General features: G+C 49.1%; 1 protein-coding gene across 4 annotated transcripts in view; it reads right to left on the bottom strand.

Annotated features, from left to right (window-relative positions):
• The window catches only part of ARHGAP44 (Rho GTPase activating protein 44), a 156,859-nt gene that overhangs the window by 57,319 nt on the left and 83,321 nt on the right, over positions 1 to 16,219 (bottom strand). For all 4 annotated transcript variants that reach the window (XM_024217593.3, XM_029912151.1, XM_024217596.3 and 1 more), the window contains exons 2-4: positions 8,622 to 8,661; positions 1,248 to 1,352; positions 147 to 223 (exon numbers count right to left, since the gene is read on the bottom strand). In XM_024217593.3, coding sequence (XP_024073361.1) covers positions 147 to 223; positions 1,248 to 1,352; positions 8,622 to 8,661 — 222 coding nt within the window. The remainder of the gene's footprint in view (positions 1 to 146; positions 224 to 1,247; positions 1,353 to 8,621; positions 8,662 to 16,219) is intronic.

The raw sequence follows: 16,219 nt of genomic DNA, 5'->3' as shown, positions 1-16,219 counted from the left end.
GCACTGCAGCCAGGAGAAGCCTGGGGAGCCAGCCTGCTTTGCTAGCATTTCACACCCACTTTGCAAGGCTGTCAGCCATGAGGCAAGTAGCCAGGCAGGGGAGAGCCTGGAGCGCGGCGGACCACAGTCTCCTTAGAGCTTCTTACCCCAGTAGAGAGTCGTCCCCTAAAATGGCGGAGCCTTCCATTAAGCACTGGGCCAGCGTCGTCAAAGGTAACTTTTTCTGCAAAGGAAGCATGCTGGGCATGAATGACTGTCCAATGGAGAGCAGGATTCTCACGTGGCCTCCAATCCGAGATTCAATTCTAACGGTGGGGCGGGGAGGGGCTGGGCTACATAGACCAGGATTGGGTTGGGGGCGCGTGCCCATTCCTGGTGAAAGGGTCTCTCAGCCCCCTGCCTTGGCCTGGCTGGCAGGCCAGTGAGGAGTCCATGGAGCCTGAAGGCTGCAGGACAAGACAACTGCTCACATCTTAAACGGTGCAGCAAAGACATATGAAAGAACCAGCCCCCAACCAACACCCCGCCCCCAGCACCCTGGGGGGTGTGCGCTGGGACCGAGCACTGAGGTTCATGGTCCCATCCCCACAGGGAGCACTAACACTGCCAATGCATTACCCAACAGGCTCTGGTTCAGTACCTAAATCTGACCCCCGACCCCACGCTCTGCAGGGAGGTGGCTGCCCCTGGTCACACAGCTGCCATGGGAAGGAGGCGCCCCCCAGAGGAAGGCAAGAGAGCTGTAGGCAAAGCTCCCCAGCCCTCATCCTGCCCCAAACCCACACAGGTTTGGCAGAGAGCAGGCAATAGAGGAGAACAGGCTAGTCCCGGTGACGTTTGACAGGAGGAAGCTCTGCTGATGGCATTTCACTTCTGCTTCACTCAGCATTCTCCCTCCTACCCCCTCTGGCCTGTGTCTCGGTGAAGAGAAAGCAAAGATGAAGTCAGTCTGCAATCACACACCAGAGCGTGGCAGCTTGACACTCAGGCAGAGCTCGGCGGAGATTCACACCCAGCCGAATGATTTAATACACGCACACCCTACGGGCCAGATACATTCAAACACACGCTGTGCCCTCCCGCCCTCAACTTAAGGTCATAGAAATATATGGAGGATTGATTCATTTACACACACATTAAGAAGACTTTTCAGTTTTCTACAGACTCCCTCTCAAGCCTGAGCCCTGGCACATCCCGTGCTTAACATCTGGCTGCTTGCAGCCCGAATTCTTAACACAGCCACTTACTGAGCGCTTGTCGGCATCCACGCCTTGCTGCCCCTGCAGACAGGCTGTCAGTTTCTTGTGAGTGCTGTGGGAGACCTGCTTCACCAGCTCCAACCGCTTCTCCACCTGCAGACGGATGGACACAGTTGGCAGCACATCAAAGGGACAACACAGCAACAGCCGCCAGCGCGCCAGCTGTGAAAAACAATCCCAGGGCAGCTGTCCCTTCCCCACCGACAGAACATTGCCCCTTGGAGCCTGCCGCCGTGACCCTGAGCACAGCTCCCCGCTTCAAAGAAAGAGGCTGCGCAAGACCTTATGAAGCCAGATGTCCCGTTGCTCCTTACAAGTTACATGGTGCAGCATCCGTGCCGTAACAGGCACCAAGAGCGGGGTGGGGGTTTTTATTTTTTTGTACAAGGAAATTTTAAGCAGGAGAGAGAATTTCATATGGAAGATGAAGTCCTGCCAGATTAAGAGAAACAGGAGCTTCCAAAGGAAATAATTCCTGACTGTAGCCTGCACTAGGCAGAGGAACGGACATGCTAGGAATGCCTAAAATTACCAGGATGCACAATCAAGTCTGAAATCTTGCAGCAAAGGCATTGCCCCTACAGTAGCTGCAAGCTCTTGGATCTGACTTGTCGTGATGTCCCAATTATTAAAGGCCTATTCCAGAGAAATTCCACTCTCTTTGTACAACCGCCACCCGGGCATGATCCAAATGCACGTTCCATCCAGTGTCTCACACAATGTACTGCCTCCAGGGCTCACTGCTGCTGCTCCTGGTTACATATTTACTTCCTAAGGGGGTATTTATTGATGCACAGTCATTCACAGATTGTATTGTTCAGTTCATTCACAAAAATTAATGCAACCTTTTAATAATATAGGAAATAAGTGTTCAGGGATAGGATAGAACATTCCATGCAACTTATATCGGATATTTATATAGTATTTTAATCCTATATAGGGTTTAATCCAAAACACTGCTACAGGCTGTACAGAGAGGGATCACTTAGCACCCATGGAAATGCAGCCACTTCTGGAGTAGAGCCCAGCAACTGTGTAACACCACAGAATCCCTATTGTATCACTTAGGACAGGAGAGGGAAGTTTAGATAATCAGAATGTAGTTCCCCGAAACAGAATTTGGCATGACATGAGGAATCCCTGTTACTGTTTGGACTCTTAATAAAGGGTGATTAACCTTTGGAACAAACTGTCAAGGAAAGTGTGGACTCTCCATCTCCTGGAGTCTTTGCATCCAGAGCGGATGCTCTGTTCAGACACAAGTTATTGGACTCTTAGCCTTGTGCAGTCCAGGAGGCCAGACTGGATGGTTTAATGGTCCCTCAAAATCTATGAATCTAAATGACCACAAGAGGTGACAACCTCTATATTACGTCTCATCCAAAAGATGGCATGACTGCCCAGATTCCGGAACAGCTGAGATGAGAGAGGCAGAGGAGAGACCACGGTGACATAACTGTGTAGAGAGATCAGGTAAAAGACTGAGAGAAGTTGCCAGTGATTACTCTCTGCTCTTCTATTCCAGGACAACACCTCTATCATCTCACTGGCGTGCGAATTTCCACACAGACGCTGGTGTTTGTATTTGAAGCAGATACTATCGGGAGGGGGACAATGGGAGCAAACACCTGACAAACGATACATTGACTTTAAATATTCCTCTGATCCAAAAGGCTATGCCTCATGGAAAGGAAGGGAACCCCGACAAACTAAAGGCAGTCCCAGAGAGTTTGAATCGCATCCCTGGGTCCCCCATTAGCAACTCCAGGGCAATATTTGCTATCTATCTCAGATCCAGATAGGGCTCCCGTTACCATAGAGACAAGGCCCTTCACTTTCAGTTTGCATTTGGTTTCAAATTTCCCAGAAATTTATCAGTGTTTATTATAAAATTAAAAAAAAAACCAAGTTAAAATCAGTGCAAAAAACTTAACTTCACAGTTGTCTGGGTAAATATCAGGGTTAATACAGAGGGAGAGGAGAGAAAAAAGCACGAAAGAGAGAAAAGTCCGAGTACTGAAAGTAAAAGCAATTTAATGCTGTGGTTTATTTAGTAACTTGTATATTAACAGTACATACAAACACGCACACATGTGCCTCTGTGTGCGTGTCTTCCACTACACTGCCTTAGTTTAACAGATAGCCTCACATGTGCACATAGACTAACATGAACATCTGCCTAATAAAAACAAGGAGTCCGGTGGCACCTTAAAGACTAACAGATTTATTTGGGCATAAGCTTTCATGGGTAAAAAACCCCAAGCCCAAATAAATCTGTTAGTCTTTAAGGTGCCACCGGACTCCTCGTTGTTTTTGTGGATACAGACTAACACGGCTACCCCTGTGATATCTGCCTAATGTAATACATTGGGTTACAGCTTATGCTAGGGTGACCAGACGTCCCGATAAAATCGAGACCGTCCCGATATTTGGGTGGTTGTCCTGACCGATCTTTGGTCGGGACGCAATTTGTCCCGATATTTCGCTCTGCCGGCAGCACCGCTTTTTTTTTTTTTTTTTTTTTTTTCTGCGCCCGGGGGCCCCCCTTTTTTTTTTTTTTTTTTTTTTGGCTCCACCGGCGGACCCCCACCATGTGTCCTGATATTTTCTTCATCTCATCTGGTCACCCTAGCTTGTGCTCTTCGTTCCCCAGGAGAGGCAGATGAGGCTATGGAGCTTTCTGTTTCTACCAATATCTTGCTGGGAACCTAACTGGCTGAGATTCAAGCTGAAGATTGGCACGTGAGGCCCCAGCTTGGACACACTGAAAACGTTATCTGAACACTCAGCAAGATAATTTACTAAATGTAAGTAAACAAGAGCTTTTGAAAATGAAGCTTAGTGGCTCTGGGAAAACGTGCAGTGGGGCAGAGCGATCAAAATCTTGGAAAATAACATGGAAAAAGTAATATTCTTTGCCTCTTGGGCATTAGGGAAAGAGCTGCAACTCCAGACACCAGCAGGCCTACGGGATTTAATGGAAAGAGTTCAATTTGAGCCTCTGGGTGGAAGCAGAGGGTTGGGAGGATAGTTTGAGGATAGGCTGCTCTGCATAAGCCCATGATTCATGGAAAATGCATTGCTGTGCAGCTATAGTAACCTTCATCCCAGCTCAGTACAGAGATGGGGTCCTGGTTGGGGATGGTGCATGTGTGTTGGAAGGGAGGTTCCAGATATTATATTCAGGAGGTAGGTACGGTGCGCATAGGTGCATGTTGGAAGGGAGGTACTAGATATTACTTTAAGGAAGAGAGTGGATGCACTGTTCCTCATTCTCTCTTGGGACAGTCACCGAAGAAGAAAATTAAATCTTTGGACAAATTGGACGGAGGCTTTCATTATTTTCCCTGCAAAACTGCATGCAACTCTTGGAAGGTACAGAAATCCCAGCCCCTACCCTATTAGGGCCAAACTCTGCTCTCACCAGTGCCAGCATAAACCCAGTTAACACCTCAGACTTCTATGGACTTAATCCAACATTATATTGGTGTAACTGAGAACAGAATTTGGCCTTTAAATGCCAGATTAGCCTGCAAGATTCCCGAAGATCTAACAGCCTCTAAGGAGGATTTGGACTCTGCCAAGAATTTCTCTATTTTTGGTTGTGATGAGAAACAATTTGCGTGTGAAGCATGTTCATTTAGCATCCAGCTCCCTCTTCAAGTCTAGGAGTCTCTGCATGAACTTCAATGCGATCTGGATCAGGGCCCTAGAGTCAATCTGAACTGGATGTATTGACACTGGCTGAAGGTTGTAGGATGAGAGAGCGTCAGTTTTCTACGTGTAAAACTGGGCCGTGTTCCATGAGCTGTATCTGCTGGCTGTAAACAGCTGCCTCCCCTCTCAGCAAACCTCAGGAACTGTTTACAATGAGAAGGGAGAACCATTTCCCTTTGCCTACAGCGCTCCCTTTTGGTTTGGATGTGGTCCTAGGTGGCATGGGGAAGGCACACGGACTAAAATACAGAACTGGTCCAGTGCTTAGAGCACTAGCCTAGAACTTGGGTTCAATGCCTGGCTCTGCCATTGACTTCCTGTGTGACGTTTGGCAAGTCACTTAACCTGTCTGTGCCTCAGTTTCCCCATCTGAAAAATAGGTAGAGTAACACTTACTGGAACCCACCTCATAGGCAGGTTCTGAGGCATGGAAAAATGCTCAAAAAGTGCTTTGAGAGCCTGTGATAAATGTTGGAATTTTGGTAATATTTTTATAATTCCTGTGCATGCCTCAGTTTACCAATGGGCTTTGTATTGCTGTGCAGTGAGTGTAAAGGGAAGGGACAAGGTGTGGGGCTCACACAGCTTCCTGGCTGGAGACCAGAGTCCTTAACACACTGAGTAAAGGCTATGCAAGTGCATGGAGGATCCAGAAGAGACAATGGAAACCCCAATGGCCAGGACATTCACACCTTGTGACTAACACCTGAGAAAAAGGAGCTTTCCCCCCTACCTTCCCTGCAGAGAAGCAGAGCAAAGGCCCTGAGCTGGAGAACAAAGGGGAAAGGAGCGAGGTGGCTAGCTCAGCTCTCAGACGGTATGTCTACACAGCAGTTAAACACCCAAGGCTGGCCTTGGCCAGCTAACTGGGGCTTGCAGGGTTGGGCTGCAGGGCTGTAAAACTGTGGTATAGCCTGGGCTCCAGCCTGAGCCCAAATGTCTACACTGCAATTTAACAGCCTCAGAGCCTGAGTCAGCTGACCCAGGCTGGCCGGGGGGGTTTAATTGCTATGTAGACATACCCAGAGACACAGGACTCTTACCTGGGACAGAGAAAGGAGGGGAGAGGATTCCTACAGCAGCTTGGCTTTAGCTAGCGTGGACTAGGTCCTAACCTTTGCTGGTCTGTGCTAACCAAAGGACTTCCAGATTCTGTAACCCGAAGACTAATCGTTACCTTGTTTTGAAAAGGCTGCCTGGTGTCAGTGCAAATACCCTGCACTCTGACGAGGTCTGGGAGCACTGCACTCTGACGGGGTCTGGTCTACACTAGAGACCTGTACCGGTATAAATACAGCGCTCACAGGTGTGAAAAATCCACCCTCCGAGTGACATAGTTATACCAACCTAACCCCCGTGTCGACAGCGCTATGTGTTCGGGAGAGCGTCTCCCGTTGACACAGCTGTGGCCTCTCAGGGAGGGGGATTAACTACGCCGATGGGGGCTCTCCCATCAGCTTAGAGCGTCTCTGTTAAAGCGCTACAGCAGCACAGCTGCACCAATGCAGCATTTTAAGTGCCCCAAGCCTCCCACAGGAGTCTGGCCTGGCTGGACTCGCTGCAGGGAGCCACAGATACTGACAGGTAAGGCTGGCACCCGAAGACCCAGTTTTGGAGTGGTCCCACCCTGTGGAACTGTGTGGAGCCTGGCACACTAACAGGGCCATGCCCAAGGGACTGGTTCCAGACTGGGACAGAGACTGGATCCTGTGGATCCGCGACAGATCCTCAGAGGAAATGGGCTATAAAAGGGTAAAGTAAGAGCATGCTGGGCCTGGATTTCTCCAAACCACTTGGAAACACTCCCAGGCAAAGGCCTCGGTTACTCCTTTCAGCTGACTCAGTCACACGCCTTTCCTGAGCAAAGAATGCCACGCACACAACAGTGAATTTTGCAGGAAGGTTTCATGCCATAGATTCTTCCCGCGCGGGACTCAGCAGAGGATGGAACTGTTGACATGCAGGGGGCGCTCAGACCGTTGGTTAAGCAATAGTCCCAGATGACACAGGTCAGTGCAGAGACATACTAAGGGGCACACACGGTTCTCTCACTTCCACTTGCACTTTCCTACTTCTGCATCACCTGAAAAACCAAGACGGCCTGTGTGTGTAGCTGTGTGATTAGAGGAGGAAGTGATGGCCTCTCCCGGAATGCTTGGAAAAACACTTTAAACCATTTCTAAAGAAATCCCTGTGTAGACATTATCTGTTTCTTTCCCCTTTAACAACAGGAACATGTCTGTAGAAGTGGCATCGTTGTTTCTCAAGTGTTTGACTTCTTCCCTGTGCAGATGTTTCTTGTCAGACAAAAGGGATCGGTGTATGACCGTGGTACAAATGCTCACGCAAGATTAGATAGATGCAATATAAAAGCCAGGGAATTTACTCTTGTGATTGTAAACTCTTTGGGCCAGGAATCATCTCTATTAGGTTTGTACAGCACCTAGCACAATGGGATTCTGATCCATGATGTGGGATCCTCTCCTCCCCCACACTACTGTAACATGAATAGTAAGCAGAATAACATGCTGCAAGCAGGAATATTGCTGTTGACACAAAAATAAAGCTTCAAGTTTCAGTGTGGTCTAAAGTTACCTCTACTGGAATCCTCTCAAACCATCCCCATCCCGTAGCCACACGTCTGTGAGCCAGGTAGACCCTTGCGTACTCGTCATCAATAGCACAGTTAGGAGCACTGTTACTTTCATCAAGGCATATCCCATTGCAATGCGTTAGGATAGGTTTTATTCCCTCTGCTCTCATTAACCAGTCATCCACAACAACCCACATACACAGAATGTGGAAGTGTGCAGAATGCACATCCAACAAAATTCTCCCAACGCAGGGAGTGGGGCTGGCATTGTATATTACTTTATTAATAGCGTGTGAACAGCAGAGACATCTTATCCAGCCTTATGACCCCAGCATCAGTGCTAATGCCATGCAAGATGCTAGGTGGGATTTCCAAAAGTGCTCAAGTGTTGGCCTAACTTGGCTCCTATCAAAGTCAACGGCACCATTGACTCAAGTGGGAGCAGAGCTAGGTCAGCGGTGAGCGCCTCTGAAAACTCCATCTCCTCTTAGAACGTGAAACGAAAATCCACATCACCAACTGAGCAAAGTCCGCGAACCCCCAACAGAACAACATGCAGCTGGTTCAATCCGGTTCGTGCATAAAGGCAACAAATACAGCTGCAAACAGGGCAGGCAGGACTGGTTACTGTCATCTTGAAGCTGACCTTTGAAGCAGTCCTTGATCTGATTGTACATGACCTGACGCCAACCTTGAGAGCAAATGCTTTGTGCCCGTATAGGGAGACGAATGAGCAGTCTTCCAACCAGCGTGCATTGCAGAGAGATGCGCCGTACTCCAGCAGAGCTCCCCCTACAGTCAGCTATGGAATGGGGAGTAAAATGAGCCCTCCCGCTTACTAGTGATGGGTTTATCCCAGTGAGACTACACAACTAGCACAAGGTCACACCTTAAATCTATTCAAGCCTGTGGACTTAAATCCAGGCCTCCCAAGTCCTAGGCTAGTGCCGTAACTACCAGACAAGCTTGCCTCTCTAGGGGCACTGAAATCTAGACCTCCTTAAGCAGGTCTCAGACTGTGGTCGCCAGCTGTCAGGAAAGAGTCAATTTACCTGCAAGAGATCTTCACTCAGGACTTCTGTTTTTTCAGCTCTACAAGGGAAAAAAAAAAAAAAAGTTAGCGGCGATGCAGACAACAACAAAAAATAAAAAATTGATAACCAGCTACAAACCCAGGTGGCATCCCACCCAGAGAGACCCACATGATGCATGCAGGGGGGTCAGGCTGTGGAGAGCACCCAGACATGTGTGGAGCTGCCCTGTAATGATTTATGAATACCGTGAATTGGCCTGGTTATTGGGCTGTTCACTGTATATCGGGTTAAATCAACAAGGCTGTTGGGAAAAGAAGCAAGGGGAAACAATAGATTAAGATAAACCACCCCACAGTAAAGTATGACATGTCCAAACTGTCTTCATTCCACACAACCCGCCTCAGAAAAATCCTCCGTATCTCTTGGCCCAGAACAATCTCAGACCAAGATCTATTGACACAGGGCAGCCAAGAGGATATGAGCACCATCCTTGCCAGGAGGCATTGGAGATGGATTAGCCATGTGCTTCGGATGGAAACTGATTCCATCACCAGAGCAGAAATAAGATGGACACCTGAAGGCAAGCAAAAACACGGCTGCCCGAAAAAAACCTGGCTAAGAGCTGTAGAAACCGAGCTGAAAAACATGGGGCACAGCTGGGGAACCATTGAAAGACTTGCCAGAAACAGATAGGAGTGGAGGAGCTTCGTCGCATAATGGGAACATGAGGATGACCCCACAGTAAGCACTTGAGGGTTGTTACAGGACAATGGCAGAGCCACTGGCTCTGAGGGTTCTGGCTTGACCTCCTGGACCAGTTTGGACAAGCAGGGCCAATCCTGATAAGGAGAAAGGATCTCTGACTGGACAAAATGGGACTCTCTCTTTCCATGGGGGGTAGTTGTTGGAGAGCTTTTTGGGAAACAGAGTGACACAGCTACCTCCTGTGGGGTCTGAAGCGGCTGTACCTGAGGGGATGGGAGGCCTATAGGTAAGAGAGATATGCATAGCTTATTGTTTTAAGATCTTTGCCTCTAAATGCTCTATCAATACTGTGGTTCATGCAGGCTGTCCGGTCACTGCATTGACCATGGTCACAGACTCCTGAAGGGAAGGACTGCATGTGCCTGAATGCAAGCAGACCCGCTGGGTGAGCCTGGCTGATCCACAGAGTACGGTAGCCCAGGGCCTGGTCTGAGGGTGGGAAATTAGCATGATTCCAGCCCAGGAGACAGAAAGGTCTGAGGCTTGACATCTGAGGGAGTGCACTGAGATACCAGAGGGGGACAAAGGGGCAGCTCACCCCATAACGATGACAAGTGCTACCCTGGAAACCACAGCCCAATCCTGTGTTTGGTGGGACACCGGGTTGTATTTCTGCTGCACTGGGCTCAGACTAAGGCGAGTGATATCTGCGTGTCTTTTTAGGGGGAACAACAGGAAACGCTTGAACACAATGCTCCAACCTCCCTTTCTTTACAGGCTGAGCTAAAACACATCTCCGAACGCACCAAAGAGCTTCGAAAGAACTCTTGATGGGTCCACTCTGAGGTCACAGAATGGAGCCGAGCTGTCTTGGGAAGAATGATTCAGGCTCATGGAGGCAGCAAAGCAGCTTGGTCTCCGAAGCGTCATTGTGTCAGGCTGGAGGGAAGTGCCAAGCCCAGAGACACCTGATATTACCATGACACAGTAAAGCTCCTTTCATGGGAGAATGTCAAAGCCCTTTTAAAACCATTGATGATTAAGCCCCCGGCGAGATAAAGTATTTCCCCATTTTGCAGATGGGGAAACTGAGGCACGGAGAAGCAAAGTGACTCACCCAAGGTCCCGGAGCGAGTTAGTTGCATAGTACAAGCTGGGTTGTGCCAGCATTATTCCCTTGCCCCTCAAAACAGCTCTCCCCAAACACCCACCTCCGTGCACTAATAGAGAAGGGTTGGCGGACATTCCCCTGCATGTTGACAAATACCAGGACTGCTGGAATTTATCTTCTACATCTGCTCGGACTCTGCATTCCCTTGGCCTACAGCACAGTTCTGTAAAAAACACACGTGGTAAACCACAGCAGTGTGTGGTTCCTCACTCAGACCTGCATAGGGAGCACCCAGGAACCATGGCAGGGAAGAAGAATGCAGAATCCATGGGCTGAAATGAGCCTTGCTAAACCCTATTTCCCTTGCTACCACTGATGAGTGGCCTGCAGGAAAGGAGTCAATGAGCTTCCATCAGGCGTCCACATGCCACGATAGCAGTTTGCACTGTGGGGCGTCTCAGTGGGAAGGCCAAACATTGAGTGACGTCTCATCACTAGAGAGGACCCCTGTAGATGGAGGCAGGTTGGAAGGGCAGCAGATACCCTGCCCATGCCATAGTGGTCTTGGGGTCAAACAGAGGGAGGCCAAAATTCAGCCACGTCACCATCACTAAGCTCAATATTCAGAAAGAGAACAAGCCCCCCGTGGGCTGCTGGCCTGTCTCCCCTGCCCAGGCAGGGCTAAAGCCACATCCAGAGTCTGTGCAAGCCCTTCCTTCAGGACAAAGCTTACTCTTCTAACACAAGCAAAGCTACTCCCCTGACCAGCGCAGGCTGCAGGGGCTCCTTCCCCTCCTCCAGGGCCTGTCCCAGGAGCCAACCTCCTCCCTGCAACAATCCCTTCAGCTCAGCCCATCAGGCCTCTGTAGAAATCACCTGACCCCTTCCCAGCTGGGTCTGATAATCCCCTACCAGGCCCAAACACTTCGACTCATAGACTTTAAGACCAGGAGGGAACATCCTGACCACCTAGTCTGACTTCCTGACTATTGCACCATTGACTCTAGTTCAAACCAGTCAGTGACCTGTGCCCCACGCTGCAGAGGAAGGCGAAAAACCTCCAGGGTTTCTGCCAATCTGACCTGGGAAAATTCCTTCCGAACCCCAAATATGGAGATGAATTAGACCTGAGCAGGTCAGTAAGACCCACCAGGCTGACACCTGGGAAAGAATTCTCGTTAGTAACTAAGAGCCCTCCCCAGCTAGTGTCCCATCTCTGGCCTTTGGGGATATTTACTGCTAGCAGTCGCAGATTGGCTACATGCCATTGTAGGCAGTCTCATCATATCATCCCTTCCATAAACATATCCAGCTCAGTCCTGAAGCCAGTTAGGTTTTTTGCCCCCACTGCTCCCCTTGGGGGAGCTGTTCCAGAACTTCACTCCTCTGATGGTTAGAAACCTTCCTCTAATTCAAACCTAAACTTGTCGGTGGCCAGTTTATATCCATTTGTTCTTGTGTCCACATTGGCGCTTAACTTAAATACTCCCCTCCACCCCCGGGATTTATCCCTCTGATGTATTTATAGAGAGCAATCCTATCTCCCCTCAGCCTTCATTTGGCTAGGCTAAACAAGCCAAGCTCTTTGTCTCCTCTCATAAGGCAGGTTTTCCATTCCCCTGATCGTCCTAGTAGCCCTTCTCTGCACCCGTTCCAGTTTGAATTCATCTTTCTTAAACATGGGAGACCAGAACTGCACACAGTATTCCAGATGAGGTCTCACCAGTGCCTTGTACAATGTTAATAACACTTCCTTATCTCCAGTGGAAATATCTCGCCTGATGCATCCTAGGACTACATTAGCCTTTTTCCCGGCTGCATCACATTGGCAGTTCATAGTCATCCTGTAAATACAATACAGCCAGGTCTTTCTCCTCCTCTGTCGCTTCCAACTGATACATCCCCAGCTTATAGCACAAATTCTTGTTGTCAGTCCCCAAGTCCATGCACTAGCACTTTGCACTATTTAATTTCATCCCATTTCTATTACTCCCGTTTTCAAGGTCCTCCAAATCTTCTTCTATGAGAGTCTGGTCCTCCTCCATGTTAGCAATGCCTCCTAACTTTGTGCCATCCTCAAATTTTATTAGCACTCTCCCATTTTTTGTGCCAAGGTCATGAATGAAAACATTAAATAAGATTGGTCTGCAAGCTTTATCAGTGATGATTTTATGTTTTCTTCCAAGTCATTGATAAAAGTGTTAAACAGCACAGGGCCTAGAAACACACCCACTCAACGATTCCCCATTTACAATTACGGTTTGAGATCTATCAGCCAGTTTTTGTTCCGATTAAAACGGGCCATTTTTATTTTATATCGTTCTGGTTTTGTAATCAAAGTGTTGTGTGGTATTAAGTCAAATGCCTTACATAAGTCTATTATATCAACTCGATTACCTTTAGCCCACCAACCAAAACAGTGTTTACTCTTTTCTACTGTCGTTCCACTTGTCTTAAGACAGCTTGCCACGTGTTGCTTTCCCTTCAACTGCACAGAGCTAAGAGCTGCGTTTCATTGCAAGCCAGGGCTGTCTCTTATTAGCCACTCCTTTAAGTACAAGAGAAGGCAGTTTAACCCACCCCTGGGCTTAACGTTGAATAGCTTTAATGCTATTGCTGCTTCTTTCTAGCTTAAGTAATTGAAGTCATAGGGCTGGGTTAGTCAGAAGTAACCGCAGAACACACAGAGGCCTGGTCTACACTACGAGTTTAGGTCGACTTTAGCCGCGTTAAATCGAATTAAGCCTTGACACGTTCACACGACGAAGCCCTTTCTTTCGACTTAAAGGGCCCTTTAAACCGGTTTCTTTACACCACCTCCGACGAGGGGATTAGTGATAAAATCGGCCTTAGGGGGTCGGAATTGGGTTAGTGTGGACGGAATTCGACGTTATTGGCCTCCGGGAGCTATCCCACAGTGCTTCATTGTGACCGCTCTGGACAGCACTCTCAACTCAGATGCACTGGCCAGGTAGACAGGAAAAGCCCCGCGACCGTTTGAAATTCATTTCCTGTTTGCTCAGCGTGGAGAGCACAGGTGACCACGCAGAGCTCATCAGCACAGGTAACCGTGATGGAGTCCCAGGATCGCAAAAGAGCTCCAGCATGGACAGAATGGGAGGTTCGGGATCTGCTCGCCATATGGGGAGATGAATCAGTGCTGGCCGAACTCCGAAGCAGTAAACGAAATGGCAAAATATTAGAAAAGGTCTCCAAGGCCATGAAGGACAGAGGCCATAACAGGGACACACAGCAGTGCCGCGTGAAAATTAAGGAGCTAAGGCAAGCCTACCACAAAGCCAGAGAGGCAAACGGAAGGTCCGGGGCTGAGCCGCAAACATGCCGCTTCTACGCGGAGCTGCATGCCATTCTAGGGGGTGCAGCCACCACTACCCCAACCGTGTGCTATGAGTCCCTCACTGGAGAAAGACACAGGGAAGCGGGTTCTGGGGACGAGGAAGATGAGCATGAAGATAATGTAAATAGCTCACAGCAGCAAGGAAGCGGAGAAACCAGTTTCCCCAACAGCCAGGATATGTTTATCACCCTGGACCTGGAACCAGTAACCCCCGAACTCACCCAAGACCCTGAGGGCACACAGGGGACCTCTGGTGAGTGTACCTTTGTAAATATTACACATGGTTTAAAAGCAAGCGTGTTTAATGATTAATTTGCCCTGGCAATCGCGGACAGTACAGCTACTGGAAAAGTCTGTTAACGTGTATGGGGATGGAGCGGAAATCCTCCAGGGACATCTCCAGAAAGCTCTCCTTCATGTACTCCCAAAGCCTTTGCAAAAGGTTTCTGGGGAGGGCTGCCTTATCCCGTCCGCCATGGTAGGACACTTTACCACGCCAGGCCAGTAGCACGTAGTCTGGAATCATTGCATAACAAAGCATGGCAGCGTATGGTCCCGGTGTTTGCTGGCATGCAGACAACATCCATTCCTTATCGCTCTTTGTTATCCTCAGGAGAGTGATATCATTCACGGTCACCTGGTTGAAATGGGGCAATTTTATTTAGGGGACATTCAGAGGTGCCCCTTCCTGGTCTGCTGAACAGAAATATTCCCCGCTGTTAGCCACGCGGTGGGGGGAGGGGTGAAGTAAACATCCCAGAGAATTGGGTGTTCGGGGGAGGGGAATTAGTTGGGTTTGTGCTGCATGTTAACCCTGAAACCGCAGCCCCTCCTTTTACATTGCAAACCCATTTTAAATGGCCAACCCAACGGGTCCTTGGTGTGGTTAATGATAGCAGTACTCTTTGAAACCATCCCCACATGTTAAGAAGGTTAAAAAAGCCAAAAGACTGTGTCTTACCATGGCTGCCTGCAAGCTGAAATCTGTGACCTGGCACTCCGTGAGCGATCTCTCACACCAAACAGGCAGGCCCTCAATATAAGAGGAAAAATGCGACCTTGTAACGAAAGCACATCTGCTGTGTAATGTGAACAGCAAAATGTAACGTGAAAGAGTGTACCCAATGTTCTCTAAAATGTATCTTTTTTAACCACCTCTCCCTTCTCATCCACCAGCTGCAAATGTTTCTCCTTCGCAGAGGCTAGTGAATATTCGAAAACGTAAGCGAAGGACACGTGATGAAATGTTTACAGAACTACAGACTGCCTCCCACGCTGACAGAGCACAGCAGAATGCGTGGAGGCAGTCAATGACTGATTATCGAAAAGCCCAATATGAGCGAGAGGAGAGGTGGCGTGCTGAATCGCGGGCTGAGGAGGAGAGGTGGCGGGCTGAATCGCGGGAGGAACAGAGGAAGTTGCGGGCTGAAGATGAGAGGTGGCGTCAGCTTGCACACAGAAAGCAAGAGTCCATGCTCCGTCTGCTGGAGCATCAAACTGATATACTACAGCGTATGGTTGAGCTGCAGGAAAGGCAGCAGGAGCACAGACCGCCGCTACAGCCCCTGTGTAACCAACAGCCCTCCTCCCCAATGCTACAGCGTATGGTTGAGCTGCAGGAAAGGCAGCAGGAGCAGAGACCCTGTGTAACCAACAGCCATCCTCCCCAAGTCCCATTGCCTCCTCACCCAGACGCCCAAGAACACGGTGGGGGGGCCTTCGGCCACCCACTCACTCCACCCTAGATGATTTCCATAGCAATAAGTTTTAAAGTTTTAAATTGGAGTGTGTCCTTTTCCTTCCCTCCTCCCCCACCCATCCTGGGCTACCTTTCCAATTATCCCCCTAGTTGTGTGATGAATTAATAAAGAATGCATGAATGTGAAGTAACAATGACTTTATTGCCTCTGCAACTGGTGCTTGAAGGGGGGAGGGTAGGGGAGGGTGGGGTTGTTGGTTTACAGGGAAGTAGAGTTAACCGGGTGGGGGGGGGAGGGGCGGAGGGTTCATCAAGGAGAAACAAACAGAAGTTTCACTCTGTAGCCTGGCCAGTCACAAAACTGGTTTTCAAAGCTTCTCTGATGCGCACAGCGCCATGCTGTGCTGCTCTAACTGCCCTGGTGTCTGGCTGCGCGTAATCAGCGGCCAGGCGATTTGCCTCTACCTCCCACCCCGCCATAAATGTCTCCCCCTTACTCTCACAGATATTGTGGAGCGCACAGCAAGCAGCAATAACAATGGGGATATTCTTTTCGCTAAGGTCTGAGCGAGTCAGTAAGCTGCGCCAGCGCGCTTTTAAACGCCCAAATGCACATTCCACCACCATTTGGCACTTGCTCAGCCTGTAGTTGAACAGGTCCTGACTACTGTTTAGGCTGCCTGTGTACGGCTTCATGAGCCATGGCATTAAGGGGTAGGCTGGGTCCCCAAGGATCACGATAG

The sequence above is a fragment of the Terrapene carolina genome, unplaced genomic scaffold (genome assembly GCF_002925995.2).
Source record: "Terrapene carolina triunguis isolate 2854851 unplaced genomic scaffold, T_m_triunguis-2.0 Scaffold192, whole genome shotgun sequence".
NCBI lineage: Eukaryota > Metazoa > Chordata > Testudines > Emydidae > Terrapene > Terrapene triunguis.
This window is presented reverse-complemented; position numbering and strand designations above follow the sequence as displayed.